The 18,931-nt window shown below is 47.5% G+C and overlaps 1 protein-coding gene across 1 annotated transcript in view; it reads right to left on the bottom strand.

Moving 5' to 3' along the window:
- Positions 1-18,931, bottom strand: part of TBX5 (T-box transcription factor 5) — a gene marked incomplete at its 3' end in the record, with an annotated part of 40,188 nt that overhangs the window by 2,342 nt on the left and 18,915 nt on the right. Inside the window, exons 7-8 of the mRNA XM_082324854.1 lie at positions 17,659-17,750; positions 6,582-6,808 (exon numbers count right to left, since the gene is read on the bottom strand). Coding sequence (XP_082180980.1) covers positions 6,582-6,808; positions 17,659-17,750 — 319 coding nt within the window. The remainder of the gene's footprint in view (positions 1-6,581; positions 6,809-17,658; positions 17,751-18,931) is intronic.

The raw sequence follows: 18,931 nt of genomic DNA, 5'->3' as shown, positions 1-18,931 counted from the left end.
GTGGAGAGGTTGTAGTCCCCTGAAAGAGAAAAGCTGGAAGCAGAGGTCTGAGCTCCCTCCCGAGCACGGGTCTATCCCAGGAGGTACACCTGGAAGAGCAGCCCGAGCTCTCAGTTTTACAGACAGCCTAAAAGCTTTGGATCCCTAACCCACCACTGAATAAGAACACTAGGGTGGAAAAACAATGTCTTGTAAAATGAAGCATTGTTCTGCTAATAAAGTTTTCAGCATTAAACCGCATTACTCTGCTGGCATTAGAAATCATTGGCTTGGGGTTTGACTGTTTACTTTATTTTTATTTTTTTCAATATACAACACAAAACAGTCAAACTCTGTTTTTCCGTTGTGTAAAAACGCGCCTGACTTACAACCTGAGGTTGCTGATTTTTCCATTTAGCCCAGACGTTTTGCTGCCTGCCACAGCCCAGCCAGGCAGAGCCGCAGTTACGGCTGAATTCCAGAATTCATCGCAGGTGAAGCGAGAAAAACAAAAACAACCAGCATTTCAGTGGAAACCCTACAGGTGCCATTTCTTCTGTAAGCTCTCACAATCGCTCTGCTGGTCTCTCTAGAGCCAGGCTCACTGATGTCCTATGTGGAAAGGGCACCGTCACTCCAGATTTTAATATGTGTAAGGACACCGGACCCATCTCCAAAGAGGAGGCCGTGGCTAACGACAGATTGCAGCCTACCCTAACAGCTTCTGCCTGCCCTCCGGCCTGTCTTCCTGATAATTTTCCCATCTATGTAACCTCAAAGTGCTGGAGAGGGAAGAGAAAGGTCCATCTTCATCATCAGAAGGTATGAGGCAATCCAGAGATCCTCAGCTGGTGCCAGCTGATGGATTTAGACTGGTCCAGGCTTTCTAGTCTGATCTGGCATTGTCTCACCACTCCGAGGAGTGCAGAGCCAGCACAGAGCAGGTCAAGTGCACCCCCACGGTGTGCAGAGCAGATCTGGGGGTGGGAAGGGGACATCTTCAAGTAAGAGAATGGCAAAAGGAGGACAAGTCAAACAGAGCTCTCACGCAATGCTGAAGGCTGCAGTTTGAAGTCATCCTCACCTGCTCTGGAGCCTGGACAGTGTGTCCCAAGGCCATAATCCTCTTCCTGAAGGTCCTCTCACCTCCCCAGCATCACCATAAGCAGGACATAGGAGATAACTCTCTGGTCTGCTCCGAGTTCGATTCCTGATGTTGGTTCCCTGATAGCACATCATCGCTCTTTTTCTGTTGTCACTGAGCCCTAGGAGGTGCTGGGCACCTCTGGGAGATGCTGACCATCCTCCACATTTCTTGCTGTTCTTGGAAGCCAAGAGTCTTGTGATCAGGTCTTGTGACCAGCCCCTCAATACTGCGCAAACCTCAAAAAGCAAAAGGTTCTGCCAAGCAGGGGAAGCTGCCAACACTTGGGAGAAGCTGCTCCGAAGTGGATCCAAGGAAAACGGAGCCTGCAGAATGGGGTGGAAACTGGCTCCCTCACAAGGAATTTGATGATCTATCTAATGAAGGAGCTTGAGTGAGAGCATAAGCAGTTCCAAGATTTCCGGTATTTACTACTTCCAGCTGGGTTGTAAATACCACACAAATGGCTTTTTAAATGGAATTTTCCCATTTCCAAGATTAGGGCCATCCAGAATGAAATGCAAACATGTAAAATCTCTGGACTTCAGGGTGCGCTGGGCACACTTCTCCCCCTGGTGTAAATCAGGAGAGCTTCTTTCCAATTCATGACAATCAGCTCCCCGGGACAGAAGACAATGAAGAATGGGACCCAACTGTTTTAGTTTTTCAAGCTCACCCACACTTCCAGGGCATTACAGTAGGTTCACCCAACTTTGCGAGGGAGACACAATGGGTGATTATCACTAATACTGTTCTTTTATCCAGTCTGGTTTCTAGTATGAATCTAGCATGAGCCTGAATAGCCAATCACAGCCTGCAAAGCTGACAAGGGTTGTCAAAGAAGAAAAGAAAAAGGCAGATTCAGTCAAAATGAGCGTCCCTAAAGGGCAAAGCAGACGTACATCCTAGGACATGAAACCTAACGCATGCTAGTTATTTCAGCAATCGCACGGTTTGCAATACGGTTGCGTTGCATGGCAGGGGAACACAACAGAAAGGGTTGTGGGGCAGAGACAAACCAGCACCGAAAGCTGGAACCTCTTCCAGAGGCAGCGAGTCACCAGCACTGCCTGCAGAGGCACAGGAGGCACCTCCTGATGGGAGAGCGGGGTGCTTATATGAAGCTGCTGAAACTACAGCACCACAAGCAGCGTGGCTGCACAGCAAAAGCTAGGTGCACACCAGCCCCCTGGGTATCTCCCCACCAGGCAGGCAGGCTCTTCTTCACCCTCGGTTCCCCAGCAGCCACCTTTCTCTGGGCTCCACTGCATCTACCCAAGCTGCAAACACCTCTGGCTGCAGCATAGCTCAAGCCTTGGCCAACTCATTGCATCTCCTAACACCAGCGGGACAAGCAGCATGTGCTCCAAGAAGACATCCCATACCTGACTTTTGTCCTGCAGATTCTTTGAATGAACTAAAAGCCGAGTGGGATGAGGGAGAAATCAGTTCAATCAACAAAGAGGTCTATCCACCCTATGCCTATTCTTGTGGAAAAGTGGGAAAGGCATTGCTGTATCTCCACCGACCTCAGCAGAGCAGGAAGGAGATGAAAGATATATTCTTCCCCATGGGCAGGGTCATGCCCAAGCTAGGTGGCTGAAGAATACGATCCTTACTGGTTGGAGCTGGTGGATTCTGCCACGTCCCTCTTCTCCCTCAGAGTGCCAACATGACAACTTGTATAACCTCCCCAGGGAGAGACAGTTCCAGTCGCCTCCTGTTCAGCATCACAAGCATCCCAGAAATCTGCCAAGTGGTTGAGATTGTGTAAGGCTGGGAGGGAGCAGAGGTTTAGAGGGATGGCTTTTAGTTTGCAGGAAGTCTGAGAGAGGAGGATAACACAAGGGAAAACAAGCCCCAATGCCCTAATTGGGACGTGGGGCTAAAATGAAAGACAGAAAGCAAGCTGCCTGCTGGTAAGTCCTTTTGGGCTTCTCCAAGCACAACAATGAAAGAGAAAGAGGTGGAGAACAACCAGAAAAAAAGGCAAAGCTCTAAGTGGTCTTTGTTGCAACCTAAAAATCCACATCAAGAACTGAGGCCACTCCTCGGTAGGATACAGGGTTGGAGTTAATCCATCCTGTCAAGACCAGTCTCTGTGAAATGCCACAAGCAGTCTCAGTGTGGAGCTGGGATACAACGCAGGATAATTCTCGCCTTGAGGACTACCATTCCCCAGCCTTCAGCATGTTCAGAAGGTGCCTGGAGCAGCGACCCCATTGCACCACGCTGGGGTCCTTCCCAAAGCTGCAACCCTGCACTCCCACCCAGGCACCAGGAACTGCCAGATTTGGGGCTCTGGGATGTGTCCTCCCTTCCTTCCTCACCCAGAAGAGCATCAGCTCCCTGAAACAGAGGAGCCTTCAGAGATAACATTCCCTCGCAGCCCTGCTGCTCTCCCCTAATGTAACTCCATATCGTATCTCCAGAGTGAATCCATCTTGACTTGACAGCTAAGAACAACACTGTCAACCACAGAACTAAATCTTTGTCTTAGGTCACCAAGGAAGCAGAAGTTGAATAAGGTGCCTTTGAGTTGCTCAAATACAGACCTATTCTTAACCAAGCCTAAACCAAGACTTGACCTCCTGATTAAAAAGGATACAGAGAAACATCATGAGATGTCAAAGCTGGAAGGAGCCGTATCTGAGAGACTATCTTGGAAAACAGTGGTGGTATTTGCTACAGCAGATACAGACACCAGCTGGTCTCAAACCCAGTCAAATTGCCCTCTGCCCTTGCGAGCACTTATCCACAACCGCAGCCTTGAGAAAAGGAAATAATCCGCTTGAGATAAATCCTAAACTGACTGGGGAGGAGTCAATGTTTGAGGAGTTGATGATCCAACGAAATCAATACTTCCAGTCCAGAAAATGGACAGAGGTGCATTAGGAGTGAACGTGCTCTTGCTTTCGTGCTTTCTTAGATGGTGAGGCTTGTTAAAAGTTATGCAGGAAAGCAGGAGAGCTGTGAGGGAAAGCTTAATATTTCACTTAGAAAGGAGAGGCTGGAAAAGGAAGAAAAAGCGGAATATTGTAGGTAAGGTTATTTTCCCAAGTTCAACAAAGATCCTTGCTCTGTGCTAGAAGAAAGTGCCACGCTCAGTCTGAGTTTGAGATGAAACCTTGGATCACATTCTGATTTATCTGAACAGAATTGCTCATCTCTAGTGACTACTTTTTTTTTTTTTTTTTTTTAATTAATTTCACTTTGCAAAGAGCTGCTTGGCAGCTTATGTTGGCTCTCTGTTTCCCATTAACTTTGTGTTTCTTTTCTTTAAGCACTGGTGGCTGTTTTCGATTTACTAGATGCATGGGGAGGGGGAAAAAGGCACAGGGAGGGAAGCAGAGACTCAGGCTCCTGAGACGTACGGGGGAAGAAGCCGGTGGTATCGGGCAGGACACTGCTTCTCTTTGATTAAAGCATTTGGCGGCTTTGATAAAAGGCCCTTAACTGCTTGTGCCACTCAAGCCATCGTAGAGATAATGAGGGGCCATCAGCCGCACAGACAAGGACTTGCTTTGCCAGTCTCCTGCACTTTCGCAAGGGCCACGCAGGCCAAAAGGGGCCGGGGAGCTTATTACAGGGCAGATAGTCGTCTCTTTTGTGACAATAAGAGGAAGTGAGATAATTGGGGGATTGAGGGAAACCACCCATGGAGACACCACTTAGCGGGAATCCCAAAACTGGAAGGAAACCTCTGTTGATTCCTTATCACGTTACAATGTGGAGGCGAATGATGAATTGCCCTGCAGTGCGGGGACACGCAGCAGTCGGAGATTGTCGAAAGGGTTTGTTGCCATTTGGGCCAGCTTGTTTTGGTTGGTTTTTGCAAAGGGGAAGAGGAGCGGTGAAAGCTCGGCTCCCAGGGCAAAGGAGCACCGAGGACGGATCACAGGCTGAGGAACGCCAAGGGCGAATGGGACCTGCCTTTCCATCACCAACAGCGGGGCTTTGCAGCAGCCCAGCTGTGTCCCAAAGCCTCACACTCACAGTCCCACACCAGCACGGGGGTAGCAAGGGCCACACAGTGACCTTAGGGGACACTCTGGGAGGCCACTGCAACTCTTTATTCCCTAACCTTACAGCGAGCTCAAGCCTAACATCACCATTTCCAATCACAGCTTTGAAACACGAGCACGAGGGTTGCCTGGTCAGCTGGAGGGGTCAGAAAACAACGTCTCTGTTTTCCATGGTTTGGCTCAATCTCGCACCAGGAAAATATTAAGATTTATCAACTTTTTTTTTGTTTGACATATATACTTGTACACAACACACGTGATGTTACAACATTCAGGGGCTTCACCAAGTACGTGAGAGATATTTCCACTGCCCTCCTGCCTCATCTGCCAGCACTTCCTCGCATCCGCTACCTCAGACTGTGTGTCTACACTGCGCATCCCAGAGCCCCAGGGGTTACGTTACTAAAAATAATGACATATGGCTGACTGATAGGACCGTGCAGGGAAGCAGGAAGGGATCTGCTGTGGGAGAGGCTACCGGGCTGGAGAAATTCTTGGTGCATTCAAATGCCATGGTGCATGCTGACTCCTGTTAGCTTTTCCTGTGCAACCTAGACTGAATCCTGAGAGAAGGGAACAGGGGTAGGCAGTAACCAGCTCCTGCCCGCCCCATAGGGTTGCATTCAGCCCTGGAAATTCCCTGTTTTCTTCTGAATGTCTGGGGTGGAGCTGACCTGAGGCTTTTGCTATCTGAATCCTGCAAGTGTTTCTGCACCTCGTCATTCCCATTGCTTTGGGAGAGGAAGGGAGAGACTGCAAACCTCTCGCTCCTGCCTAAGAACAATTATCCCATCGATATCATGGGGCTCTTCACGCCAGGACGAGCTGAGCAGTCAGTGTAAAGCCCTCACAGTTTGATCCCTCAAGCTCTGTCAAAGCAGGTCAGTCGCACCAGAGGGGAACGAACATGGATATCATGATTTTCAATCCCACGCCCCGTTCATTAGACCGAGCATTTAAGCGGAGTCGCTTTCTGCATACAGACAACTGTCTCCCAACCGTGAGACTCTTAGTCAAAAACTGTGCAAAATCCAAGCTGTCAAGGTATCTCCACTTGGAGATTAACCCTGTCTGAGGGGCTACGGAGACAGATAAGTCATCTTTATCTGCGGCACCAGCTATCTTACCGAATGTGGATTCAACGTGGGTGAAAGGTACCGCCACCCCTCCAAACAGCTTGCTCCCAGCCCACCAGTAGACATGAGGTTTTAGGCTAACACCGGTGAGAGGAGTTTCCCAGCCCAGGCTGGGGCAACTGCCCACCTCCGGCACACAACCCTCATCCCTTGCTCATCCTCAAGCACCACCGTAAAGCAGGCTGGGGCTGTCCAGCCTGCGGGCAAGGGGAAACATCAGAAAACAACACTGAGAGTCATGTTAGGAAGGGGAAAGGCACATAGCAAGCACTGAGCGGGGAGCAGCCAAGTCCTGACCTTTTCTCTTGGTGCAGTGGTAGATCTGGCTGTGCTCCTGGGAGATCGGGTAGGGGTTGGCAGGCGGTAGCAGGTCCTGGGAGGTGCTCGACACCCCGTTCTCGCACTGGTACTGGGAACCCAGGTTGGAGGAGGCAGAAAGGACCCTGGTCTCGCCACTGAAGGGGCTGTGATTCGAGGACACTTTTTGTCTCACTGTGCTCCTGGGAACAACCGGGTACTCTTTACTAAAAGCAAAGAAACAAACAAACAAAAAAAAAAAAAACCAAGGCAGAAAAGCAAACAATTAATAAATAGATCAGTGAATTAATAAGTAAAGGCAGCGCATTAGTGTCACGGTGTTTGTTTAGACTTTCAGGGAAACAAAGACATCCCTCCCAGGGGACTGCAGCCCCGTCACACTTTATCGGTGCAGCACTCTCTTCTATTTCACTTTCTTTTTAGTATCTTTCCCTTTAGATTCATGCCTCTTCTACCACAACTGCAATTTTACACCCATTCATCAAATAGATATATGCAGCTATAGCCAAATACACAAGACTTATATTTACATATTATGAAAGCATTTATAATTTATACACTATTTATATTATATATACGGATGTGCACATGCGTGTAAATAAGAACCTCGTTTCTGCCAAGCTGACTTGGAGACGGATTAAATATTTAGGTCTACTTTTTCCCCTTATGGTAGTTGTCCCCATTATTTTTCCCCAGGGTCTGCCAGGCTGGTTGTCCTGCATGGGGGATCCCTGGACCACAGAACAAGCTCCACTCCAGAGCACTCAGAAAAAGAGAAATAAATAAATCCCCAAGACCCGATGCACGCCAGAGCCGCACGCCTCAGCAGAGCCAGGCTGGGAGGGTGAGCGCTGATGGAAAGTCTGGTTTGTTCCCTTGCTCTCAAATCTGGTTTGAAGCAGGGATGCTTTGCCAACACTGGCTGGAAATCCCCTCTCCTACGAGACCCTACAGTGTGTTTTGGAGACATTTCTCCAAGCACATCAGCAATGTGGCTGGACGAGATTATTCCTGCTCTGCATGGGGGAGAACTGAAGCCGAGTAAGGAGTCTCAGAGACTTCAGACGAGGTGCAAGCCTCCTCCTGGGCTGTCTCCAAGACAGCTGGGTGCTCCCTGAACCCAAGGACTTGCTAAAATGCATAAAGATCAGCCAGTACAACAGCACCTCACAAAGAGCCATCAGGCTCAGAGCAGCCACGAACCAAAGCCCAGACTCCAACACAAGCTTTCTTCTTTGAGGGTATAACCATTGGACCAAGCTGCCTTTGAGGTATCCTACTCACCTGGCCAAAATCTTAGTGCTGGAGCAAGGACAGATCCTTAAATCCCATCAACAAGCTCACCTGGCCGCTTACACATGGAGGAGGAGCACTGAATCTCCAATTACACCCCTTAGAGAGGGCCTATCACTGTAGCAACTCAGACCTTATTTACAAAATTTAACAATACCAATTATATAAACCTACTCACAGCAGGGAGCTTTCATCCAAACCACTGCTGCAGTGGCTGCCAGAAACATCAGCAACCGAGCTGTAATGGAGGGGAAATTCACCCAGGAGCTCAAAACCAAATAAATGTGTCTCTTATTGTGCCACAAAAGCTTTCCAAACCCCGGGCACTGGTGGCTTGCCAAGCAGAGCCTATTCCAAAGGTGGGGTTTCTTCCCCTGGAAGCCCCGCAGCTCCTCCCCGCAGGGCCGGCAGGAGCGCGGCTTTCCACCCACTTGGGCTGGCTGACCAGGCAGCTTTTCCCCAGAACTGAAGTCCAGGATGTTCACGAGAAACAAAGGAGAGACAGACTGAGAGGAAGCAGAGACGTATCCCTCAGATACACAAGACAGCAATGGATGCTAGGGTATGTGGTGGGCTTCAGAGGACCTCTCTGCCTGGGGACACCCAGCACTAGCATTTCCACCCCAGGAGCTCTTGCTGGAGGGCAGCTTTGGTGGCTTTTCAGGAAGGTCAAGAGCTATGGCCTTCAAACCTCCTGGGTTCTAGTGGGTCTCCCAACACTACCAGGTCCCGGTTCTGAGCTGCCTGCTCCTGTCGTGCTCCACCTTCACACAGGGACCCTTATGGAAAGAATATCAGCATGACACCCCAAAGCTGCATCCCCACCATGTTTCCCTTCCAAGGAGACAAGCCATAGGGAGGCGATACATGGATCTTGCCCTTAGCTCTCCTCCGTAATGAGAGGCTGCTGCATGGATTGGCTGGTTCCTTCTTCCTCAGCTCCAACACCACCACCCTCCTTCCCCCCCAAGAAATGGCAGAGCCTCTTTTTTTTGTTGTTTTGATTTTTTTTTTTTCTTTCCCCAGTGGGGTACCTGTAAGCTACAGTGGAGGAGGGAGAGGGACATACCATGGCATGATGCCACATCATGTTCTCTGTGGCTCTTTTGGAGGATGTAGAGATGACTGCCGTCACAGTTTCTCCCTGCTTTGGTGGGAGAAGAATTGGATGTCTCTTTGGGAGTGTCATCCTCTCCCCATTCACACATGGGATTAGATCTGCATGGGGGTTTCTTGCAGCAAATTCTCAGAGTAGCTCACCAGGGCCCCGTCAACATCAGACCTTCGCTGTGTGAGGCACTACGCAGACACTAAGAAGCCATCCCCATCCCAGATGCTTCTCACTTAAATCTATACTTTCTCTGTCTCAACGGAGAGCTGAGAAGGGGAAAATTTAACAGCATGATTGTTTTTTCTTGTTAAAAAAATATTTCCTTTCCATAAAGGTGCTGTATGCCTGAAACAGCAATATTTTTACCCTGAAGTGCCAGCGCAGGTGACGTCAGGATCCCACACTCCTGTTGTGCGCTGAGGACCAAATTCATTCAGACTGCATTTCCCAGGGGACACGGCAGCCTCCACGGCCATAAGAGAAGACCGTGGTACTCTGCGGGACACACGGCGGGAACGGGGAGTCACGCTGGAGAGGGAACAGGTTGGAAACACCAAGTTTCCAAACAGCAGTTCCCAGGAGGTATCGCAATGACTTCTCTCCAGACTGAAATATTTCCATTTCAGTCAAAACACGTTGGGTGCTATTTTTGCCAAAAAATCAACTATTTGAGGAGGGAGAGGAAGGAAAGTATTTTCTAGCTAAATATCTAAAATATTCTCTTGCTTTCACTTTGCCATGTTCCCATACACAAAAGCAGTTATCTCTGTATTTCTACCTTTTTCTTCCTTATAGGAGCTGAGCTCTAATAGAGAGATATCTTTGGTACCTTGTCAAGCAACAGTCATCTTGAAACATTTATACCGTTTCCTAAGCCCACTCAACATGCAGCGTGCACAGCTACCATTTTAGTTTGTCCTTCGGTCTTTAAAAATGTATGATTTTTTTTTTTCAGGGCCTAAAAGTCACTATATTCCCAAAATAGCTGGTTGTAATTCTGGGCCACAGTTTAATGGAATGAAACTTTTTGTTCAGCGCTGGCACAAAATGACTGTTGTGTCCAGAAATTTTGCTGTCCAAAAAAATTGCAATGAAGTAGGGAGGGGAAAAAAAGCGTTCAAGTCTGACTTAGACTGGCAATGTAGGAAATTGTCCACACAGCAAGGAAGAGACTGTTGCTCCTGGGCCAGAATGTGAGTTACAGTTTCACATGGGGGTGTTAATAGACTACATTTTTTTTGCATTAAAAATTGTAAAATTAGGGGAAAAAAAAATTGGTCGGGGAAAGAATTTACAAGGAAGGAAGCTGTCATTGGTCTATTTAAAGCCTCTCGGAGGCTAATGATGAATATTCAGTTACCACAGTTGGTCTATTACAATAGCAGAGGGGGACTGGGAGGAAGCGGGGAGCCGCGTTGCGCAAGGTGCTGCACAGTCTCTGCACCACCGGGCTTCCAGCTGAAGGGCCACCAGGAGAGAACGTTACTTTGATTTTCATTAGAGCTTGGGGGAAGAAAGCAGGGATGAGGTCCAAGTCTACAGCAAAGGCACTCAGTCCTGAAGCCTGGACTCAGTTCTTAACACCCACCTGGCTAGATTTTTCCCAGACGCGTATGATCGGACACCGGTTCTGCATCGCTGTTTCCTAATAGCACAGGCGTTCCTCTTTAGAGTTCATCGTATAACCCTGACCCTACAGATTAGGCCTTACAAATGAAGCCTTCCTGCATTTCTCAAGCGCTTCCATCAAAATCAGACCTCTGCCAGGTGGAATTAGCAAACTGAGCCCCGTTTTCACATCTCATGGCATCTTCTCCCTCCACTGGCCAAATGATGCCCTCACCATGATAGACTTAGGAGCTCTGTAAGACCACTTATGCCACAAACTCATACCTAGCAAGGGATTCGAAGGAGCAAATTCAAGAAGGTTTTGTAATCTCAGAGCTGGAAACCTCATTGGCCTCTGCAAACTAATAAAAACTGTGGAAAAATTATAAATATAGACCTTCACAGAGCGGTCCACTTTCTTGCTTATCACTGCGCTGTAAGAGAGTAATAATTTTCAATGTATTTTCATGTACAAACTTGAAGTTTCCTAATGTACCCGCCAATACATAGTAAATGCAGCTGCCAGACGAGAACCTTGTTAAAAATCTCTTTTAAGATCCATGGTTTATAACCGGGAACCTTCTGTGTTGAAGCATCCAACCCCTACTGGCCCTAAGTAAATTGTTTTAGAAGATACTTCTAATATTTCCGCAACAAAGCATTATATGAAAGGACAAATGTTTGCCATCCTATCAGTCCTGTCCCCTCCACCAACCCAGCACCAGCGGATACAGAGGTGCAGAATCAGACCCCAATTCCAGACATGCAAATATAACTCAAAGGCTTTTGGGTTTCTATTTCTCAGGCCATCAATTGTTGTCTTTTCTGCTGAGACTCGACAGTGGGAAAGGAATGGAAGTCAGCCATAACAGATATAGAAAGAGGAAGAGAAAAAAAGTGACTGGGATAAATATACCATCTCCCAGGAAAAAAAATAAACCAGAAAACAATTGTTAATGTGTATTCATTTCAGCTTATTTCCAGCACATTGAAATAAAATTGAACCACTCTCAAGAGACTGTCTGGAGAGTCTGAAGTGGATAAACTGCAGCAGGAAAGGACTTGGTGGGAGAGGAACTACTGAGTAGTTCCTTCAGTCTTACCTCAGATCAAATATGACCTCTCTCTGCATGGGAACTACAGGCCAGCCCCACAGAAAATGATACCCTAGATTGGACGTCTAGTAACACAAGTCAAAATGTCCACTGAGGAATACAGGAGGCTGTTCACTGCAGCATGCTCCACCAACATATCAAATGTCCCGACCTTCTTGCCAGAACGGGAAGGGGTCCAACAACCCTGGTTTGGGTGCACGCATGGTATGTTAAAAACCAGTGCCTCCATCACTCATCTGAGCAGCGCAGCCCAAAGAGATCGCTGCAACAAACCCAAGAACCAGCAGTGAAAAGAACCACCTAGAGATCTAGAGCTATCACTATCAGGTAAATAAAAAGATAGATTCCCACAGAGAAATACCGCTGTTCATGTTGGAGTAAGAGGAACACAAGAGGAGATGGAGAAGGGATGTCGGCCAACAGAGATAGCATCAGCATCCATTCGTGCCAGGATGAGCTTCTGCAGGTCAGGCCCTGCTAAACAGATCCCCTGAAGAAGCGGCAATGGAGGAAATTGCAGCTCTCGTGTGTTTCTTCAACTGACTTTCTGCTTCAAAAGATGTTTCCACTGGGGCTTTGACCGGGAAACTTTCCTCAGGGATGTTTGTTGGAGGAAAGCATCATCTCTCCAACAGATGTTATAACTCTCTCACACTGAAAATGTTTCAGACAGCATGTGGCTCTTGGGAGATTTCAGTGACAGAACATGGGAAATGAAAGTGGACGTAAAGATGCAATGAGAAGATGCAAGGAGAGTGAGGTCATTTGCAGTGGACCGAGATCTACTTGCGTTAGTCAGACCAGTGTCTGTCAGTCCAGCACGACGTTGGCATGCCAGGCTAGACAACCCTTTTGGATCCTAGAGGCTCATCCATTTATTCTACTGGCACCCCAAACTGCACAGTCTTCTCCGTTATGCCAGCTCTGAATCATGGTACTGATTTTATGTCCTTGGTGTCTGGCCCAGTTTCTGTTCTCGGTTACACCAGGAAATCTTTGGAATAATTCCTTTGGAGCCAGGAAGATTACTGTGGATTAATGCCAAAGGCAGCAAACTATGGCTCATGATCTTTGACGGAGAAAACATATACATAACATCAAACTACGCTGCCACTCTTCTTTCTAAAGTGGATCATTCTGGATCTTTGTCTCACTTTGAAAGGGCCCAGGATACCCATCAAGGGAGCTAAAAGCCACCCTTTCACATAATCATCTTTCCTCTCAAAAGCTTTCCCAATAAGAAGCTTCAAGGACTAAATTGCATTAATTTGAATGAACAGTAAATAGAGCCTGAGATTTCCAGAAGCTCTTCAGCAGCTGTAATAACTGCTGAAGACAATGGGAGTTGCAGATGATCAGCAAAAATTGGTTAAAGGGTTTAACAGGATTGCTCTTTTACAGTGCTCTAGCCCCAGACCCACAAACACTTCTCCCCTGCTGCCTTTTGGCAGTCACAGATTTTTTAAAAAAATAATAAAAAAAATAAAAGCTACGGCTTGCATGCAACCTCCCAAATCACCCAATAGCTATGGTTTATTAGTACAGCTCCATTGATTCCCATGCATAGGGAATTTTAAGGGCAAACTCCTACACTGGCATCTGCAACACAGATCTCGTCTCTCTGCATAAGCTTCGCCCTCTGCGGATTTCTAACCCTTGCTCTGGCTCTCCACACCAAATTCCTCTTGGCACAGGCAGCAGTTCTAAGCGGAGACAAAAGGAATTTTTACAGTACCAAGAGGCAAGAGATCCAAAAGCAATACTTTGCCTAAAATTCCCAGCATCGTGACTACATAATTTTTACCCGATTTATGTTTTTCAGTTGCAGCATGACCACAGGATACAGATGCAGTATAACTCACATCCCTCTACACATTTTCCTCTAGTGCGTGTTCCTTTTTCTTTTTTTTTTAATTTTTTTTTTTTTAAATCAAGGAAATAACTAACTTGATCTCATGCTCAGAAACTTGAAAACTTTAAGAAAAACTGTTCTCCCAGAGCACTCATCCTGCCAAAGAAATTGCCAAAGGGGTCCCATGTGTCTCAGGAAAGAAAGGCAGTGGGGGAACATGAACGTGTATCAAAAGTCTGTGTTCGCTGGAGTTTGGATCTCTCTGGAGCTCGTGGCTATTCTTTTTGAATGAAATCATCTGCTGCTGAAAGGCTTAATATCACTACTGAATGAAGTTTTCTACCTGGACAGACTTATTAACTTTTCTTCGGGGAAATAGGAGGAAAAAAAACAACACGGAGGCCTTGCAAAGGAGAAAGCCACGGAGAGGGATGGACTCACAAAGACATCCCCATCCACGCTGCAACGCTCCTGTCCCCAGAGGCCACTCGGGCCAATGCGTTGCTCTTGCTTGGCCGGAGCGTGCAGAGGCAAGCAGAGATGGAGGGAGAGTCCTCGACGAGGCACCCGAGACCTCGCTCTGAGCTCACTCTTGGCATTGGAAGTTGTCTTTCTTCCCTGCTTTGTCTTCCTTCCTCTCAGGCCCTACCGTTTGCCAAGGGTAGGTGTTCAATGGATGAATCGTCAGGCCAAGTCTCCACTGGCACCTAGACCTACTTCTACTTCATCCCACTGCAAGACCTGCTCTGAGGTGAGTGAAATCATTTTGGACCCAGCAAACTGGTGTCCCTCCCATCCTCTGACAAGCAAAGGTGCAAGGAGACCACCAGAGCTGGCCAGATGGCAATTCTTTCTATTAGGATGGACTTTCTCTCACATAATTTTAGCTGTTTAACAGGCAGGCATCTGCTCTAAGTCAGTCATTCAGACTCTTCAGGTGAGACAGGCAGAGGGAAGGCTCCTCACCCACCCTGCCATCCACGGGGTGAGCTCTCAAAGGAAAGCATCTTTGCTCTCTGAAAGTGCCTATGACTCTCTGCTTCACGCAGAGGGAGCCTAGACAGCAGCCCAGCCTGGGGACGCTGCTTCTAGGCGGCATCTTCAACCACCACACACCTACTCCCACCTGATCCGAGCCCCACGCAACACATTAGGACCTGAAGGTTTAGTGCTGGAAGCACATCTTCATCAGGGCTCAGGCCTCCGAGGCTGCTCCGAGGTGCGCGAGCACAGAGGGGCGAACAGAAGAACATGTTTGGCCATAGCTGGGGCCAGCTTTCCCCAAAAACGGGATGCCACGAGCCAGCTCACGCACCCGGTTGGATCAGCGCTGCGTCTCAGCCTTGGCTGTTGGGGTTTGCTTCTCCCAGGGCTCCTTTCAGCTAGGAGATGCCCATCTGCAATAGCCCTATGCAGGGAATTAAGAAACATTTGAATTTTAAATAAGGAAAATAGAGAGGTGCCAAGGCTTTCCTCAGCATGAAAAATTCATTCCCTCCATGGCTATACCAGTTAATGAGATGACCGGTGACCTGATGAATGTCAGGTCACCAGCTTCCACTACAAAAGGCTGTGCGCTGTTTTAAAAAAGGTGTGTTTTTTCCAGCTACTTTTTTTCTACAATGAAGGAACAGCACTAAAAATACGTCCCACCGTATTCTCCAGAAGCATCAACAGACATCGCTCCCCTAAAGCCAAGATAGACTTACTTACACCTGCCAGCTGGGGAGCGGGTCCATCACTGGGCAACAACTTCACTACATATGCACACACACACACACATATACATACATTTATATATTAAAATATATTTTTATACATATTTAATTATATTTTAATATATATTTATATGTTAAACCTATATAAACCCACAAAGGTAGGTCATACTTCTCTAACATACTCAATCCTGAATGGCTCTTTATCTTATATGTGCAATTTATCTTTTATATATACAATTTATTTTATATATGTTTTCATATAGTTATATACATAATTTTGTATATATTCAGATATGTATTAAAAAACCCACAAAGGTGGGTGCATATTTGTCTAATATTTTCAACCTTGAATGGGTCTTTATTTTACTATAATAATCTTATCCTGCTCTCCCTTAAAAAAAGGACATCTTTGTAAAGGTACACGGTCATTTCTATGCTATCAGTACAGCGGATAAGTTATTAAGGAAGTGAGCATCAGAAATTATCCTGTAAAGCCGACGCTGTGGATTTTAACCCTTTCAGCCCTACCAAGTCTGAGCGGGTGTATTTATATATTCCAAGTGTTTCTGTTCACTGTATCATCGACTACGACCGCAGGGCCGCATAAAAATGCCAAGCAATTTTTAGCACAAGCTCAGCATGGCTAGATGCCATGCTCTTCATATGGCATGAAGCCCTTCTAATAGTCCCCACTGTTTTGCCTCCTCCCTCCCGCTCCAAAAAACCCCACGATGAATGTAAACCTTCAAATCTTTCCATTGACCGTAATGAAAGGGTAGTTTAGCAGCAAAAATGTGCGGAGGACATCGTTACTCAAGTTCCAGTAGAGGCTGGGAGGCTGGCACGGGAGGGAGGGGGGAAAAAAAGCTATTTCAAGTGGTAGTGCACCCATAAATAAATAAATATTGACATATTATGCCAGGATCTGTGCTGTCGTTGGAAAGGGCAGGCAAGGAACACAGGGCACATTCAGAAGACCACAGAGATGATTTAGATTGAGTAAGTGTTATATATACATTTATATATACATATATTGGCTTTTCTGGGTCTGAGCCTGAAAATGTTTGTACACAGGAGTACATTTGCCCGTTTGAGTAGGGTTACGGATGTAAGCGCTCGCAGGATTACAGGCATTATTTGTTGCCCGCCGGCGCGATTTGCACGTCTACGGAGAGCCACGCTCAGGTCACCAACTATGGCAACCAGAAGAGATTCCTGCATCTGCACCGGCATCTGCACTCCAGCCTGCAGCGACCACCTACAGCTGGCTCCTGGGCGGGCGGCGGAGAGAGCCCTCCCAGCAGAAGGTCACAACGCAGGTCCCTACAGCCCTCCATGGAGAGCCAGCTCTGCTGGTCCCGGAGAACAAGGGATCTGAGTCACTCCTGCCCTCCTGGATGGAAAATGCTATATTGAGCATCTACATCTGTCTTAGGTATAATCATGGGTATGGCAGGGTTCCTGCAAAACATTTGCACCAGGAAGCAACTTGACACATAGACGAAGTTGCAAGTGAAGTGAAAGGCATGAAGTTAATTACCGGCAGGACCTGACATTTAGAAAAGGACTTTAAACAGGATTTTTAAACAGGATTTTGGCTTGATTTTCAGCTTAAGTACTTACATCCAAAACTGAGATTCAAAAAGACCTCTTCAGCCACCTGGCCCTGGAGATCCCAACATTTTCTAATACCTTCCTTCTTCAACCTGAAGCCACCACATCTATGCTGCTGCTGCTCTGCACATCCAGAACTGACCAGGCAAACACTCCCCTCCTGCCAAATACCCTCCGAAAGCCAGAAACCAGCACAACACAGGTCTCCACACCAAGATCTCCAGAGGCTTCTGGAGCATCCTTAACAAACCTGCTCCCAGAACAACGCTGTGAGCTTCGTTTTTTAAGCACTGCCACCTGGGGAGAAAAACACCCAGCAGCTCTTCTTCAGTAGCCTGATGACCAGAGCTTCTCAGAGCTAGTCCAAGCCTCTTGTTGCTTGGAACAGGTTTAAGCCCACATGCAGCCACAGAGATATCTATTTAGCACAAAGATAGAGGTTGCTGTGGATGGGGACATGTCAGAAAGAAATACGAGGTCCCTGCGGCCAAGAGGGCAACCCACAAGTGAGATCCTGCCTCTGCAACCCAGTAGTTAAGGCATTCACCTCGGAATGGGAAGTCCTGGATTTTGGCCCCACGTCCTGATGATATTTCAACAGCTTGACGTAAAATGCACGAGCAGATGCCAAAGACGTCACTGCCACTAAGTCCCAGCTTAGCTCAAGCCGCAAGTAACATGCAAAGCAAAGCCCAGGCGGCTCTCACGGTCCTGAGCGCGTCCCCGCGGCGGAGGCAGGCCTTACCTCTGCATCCTGGACATCCTGTGGAGCTCCATGTCGTCGCTGCCGCGGAAACCTTTCGCAAAGGGGTTGTTCTCAATCTTTAACTGGGTGATCTGAAAGGGAGGAAATGCAATGGGTTCATCGCAAGTCCAAGGCATGGCCTGGGAGAGAGGGGATATTGTTTATTAAACCCAAGCCAACAGGGATGTGGGGGAAAACATAGCTTTCAGGAACTCAAGTCATCCTTCAGCTCAGGCATTGACCACTCCAGATGGGCCTTCCTCTAGATCTCTCCACTGGAAAAATATCTCCTGTCAACAACCTCTCGCCTCTCTCAGGCTTGTCCCATAACTAACACGTGGGACTGCACACAAACACAAATTTCTCGCTGGAGGAACTTTGCTTTCTTGGAGTTACTTACTTTCTTTTTGCTGTTGGGACAGAAAGGGCTGCACTGACCAGGGACAAAAGTCACATTGCCTGAACAAATCCCACCAACAAGTATTTTCTCATCAATGTGCAACCATGACTGAAACCTTACCTCTCAGACCCTGGATCCTCTCACTCAGACTGGTAAAGCTCACCCTTTCTGCATTTCAGACCATCTAAAGGCAATCCAGGTGCTCTGCATCTGACATCCTTCCCCAACCAGCCCCACACCTGTAAGCACTGCATGGCCTAACTACCTAAGGTACTTGGAGGGCAACTCCCCCTCTAGCCATCGTGCCCCAGAGGAACATTTGTCTCCCCATTAATTCTAGAAGGAATTAAGAGGGAGTAGTTTGCTCACTTAGTTGGCTAGCTTCAGCATCTAAAGTTTGCTGGGATGAATCCCCCTCAGACTCCTAATTTTGGTCCTCTTACAACATCTAAGTTAAACATTTAAAGCAGCTGCTGTACAGAATGTACCCTTATCCAAAGCAACTGTGTTGCTCAAAGAGGTGCAATCCTCTCCTTCGCGTACTTCTCCTGAGGGCTTACGTGAGTAGGTTTTTCTCAAGCCAGAGGTGGTCATTTAAGCAAATATTAACTGTGGACCAGCAACACCCTCAAATGTCCTGCTGATCTTGTACAAACTCACTCTGCCGTGCCAAATTTGATGCAAATGCTTTGGTGTCTTGGCAGAGCAGGACTGAGTCTGCATCGGGTGTGCTCTAGCTGCAATGCCCTAATATTCAGGCAGAAGAGGCAACAGTTCCCCTCCTTCTCTTTCTCCATCACTGCCTGGCAGTCCGAGCCCTCAGCCAGGAGTCAGGAGAGCCACTTGCACCTGCCCAGGAGCTGAGACAACCTG

The sequence above is a fragment of the Platalea leucorodia genome (assembly GCF_965183815.1).
Source record: "Platalea leucorodia genome assembly, chromosome: 12".
NCBI lineage: Eukaryota > Metazoa > Chordata > Aves > Pelecaniformes > Threskiornithidae > Platalea > Platalea leucorodia.
Note: the sequence above shows the minus strand (reverse complement) of the source record. Positions and strands in the feature narration are given on the sequence as shown.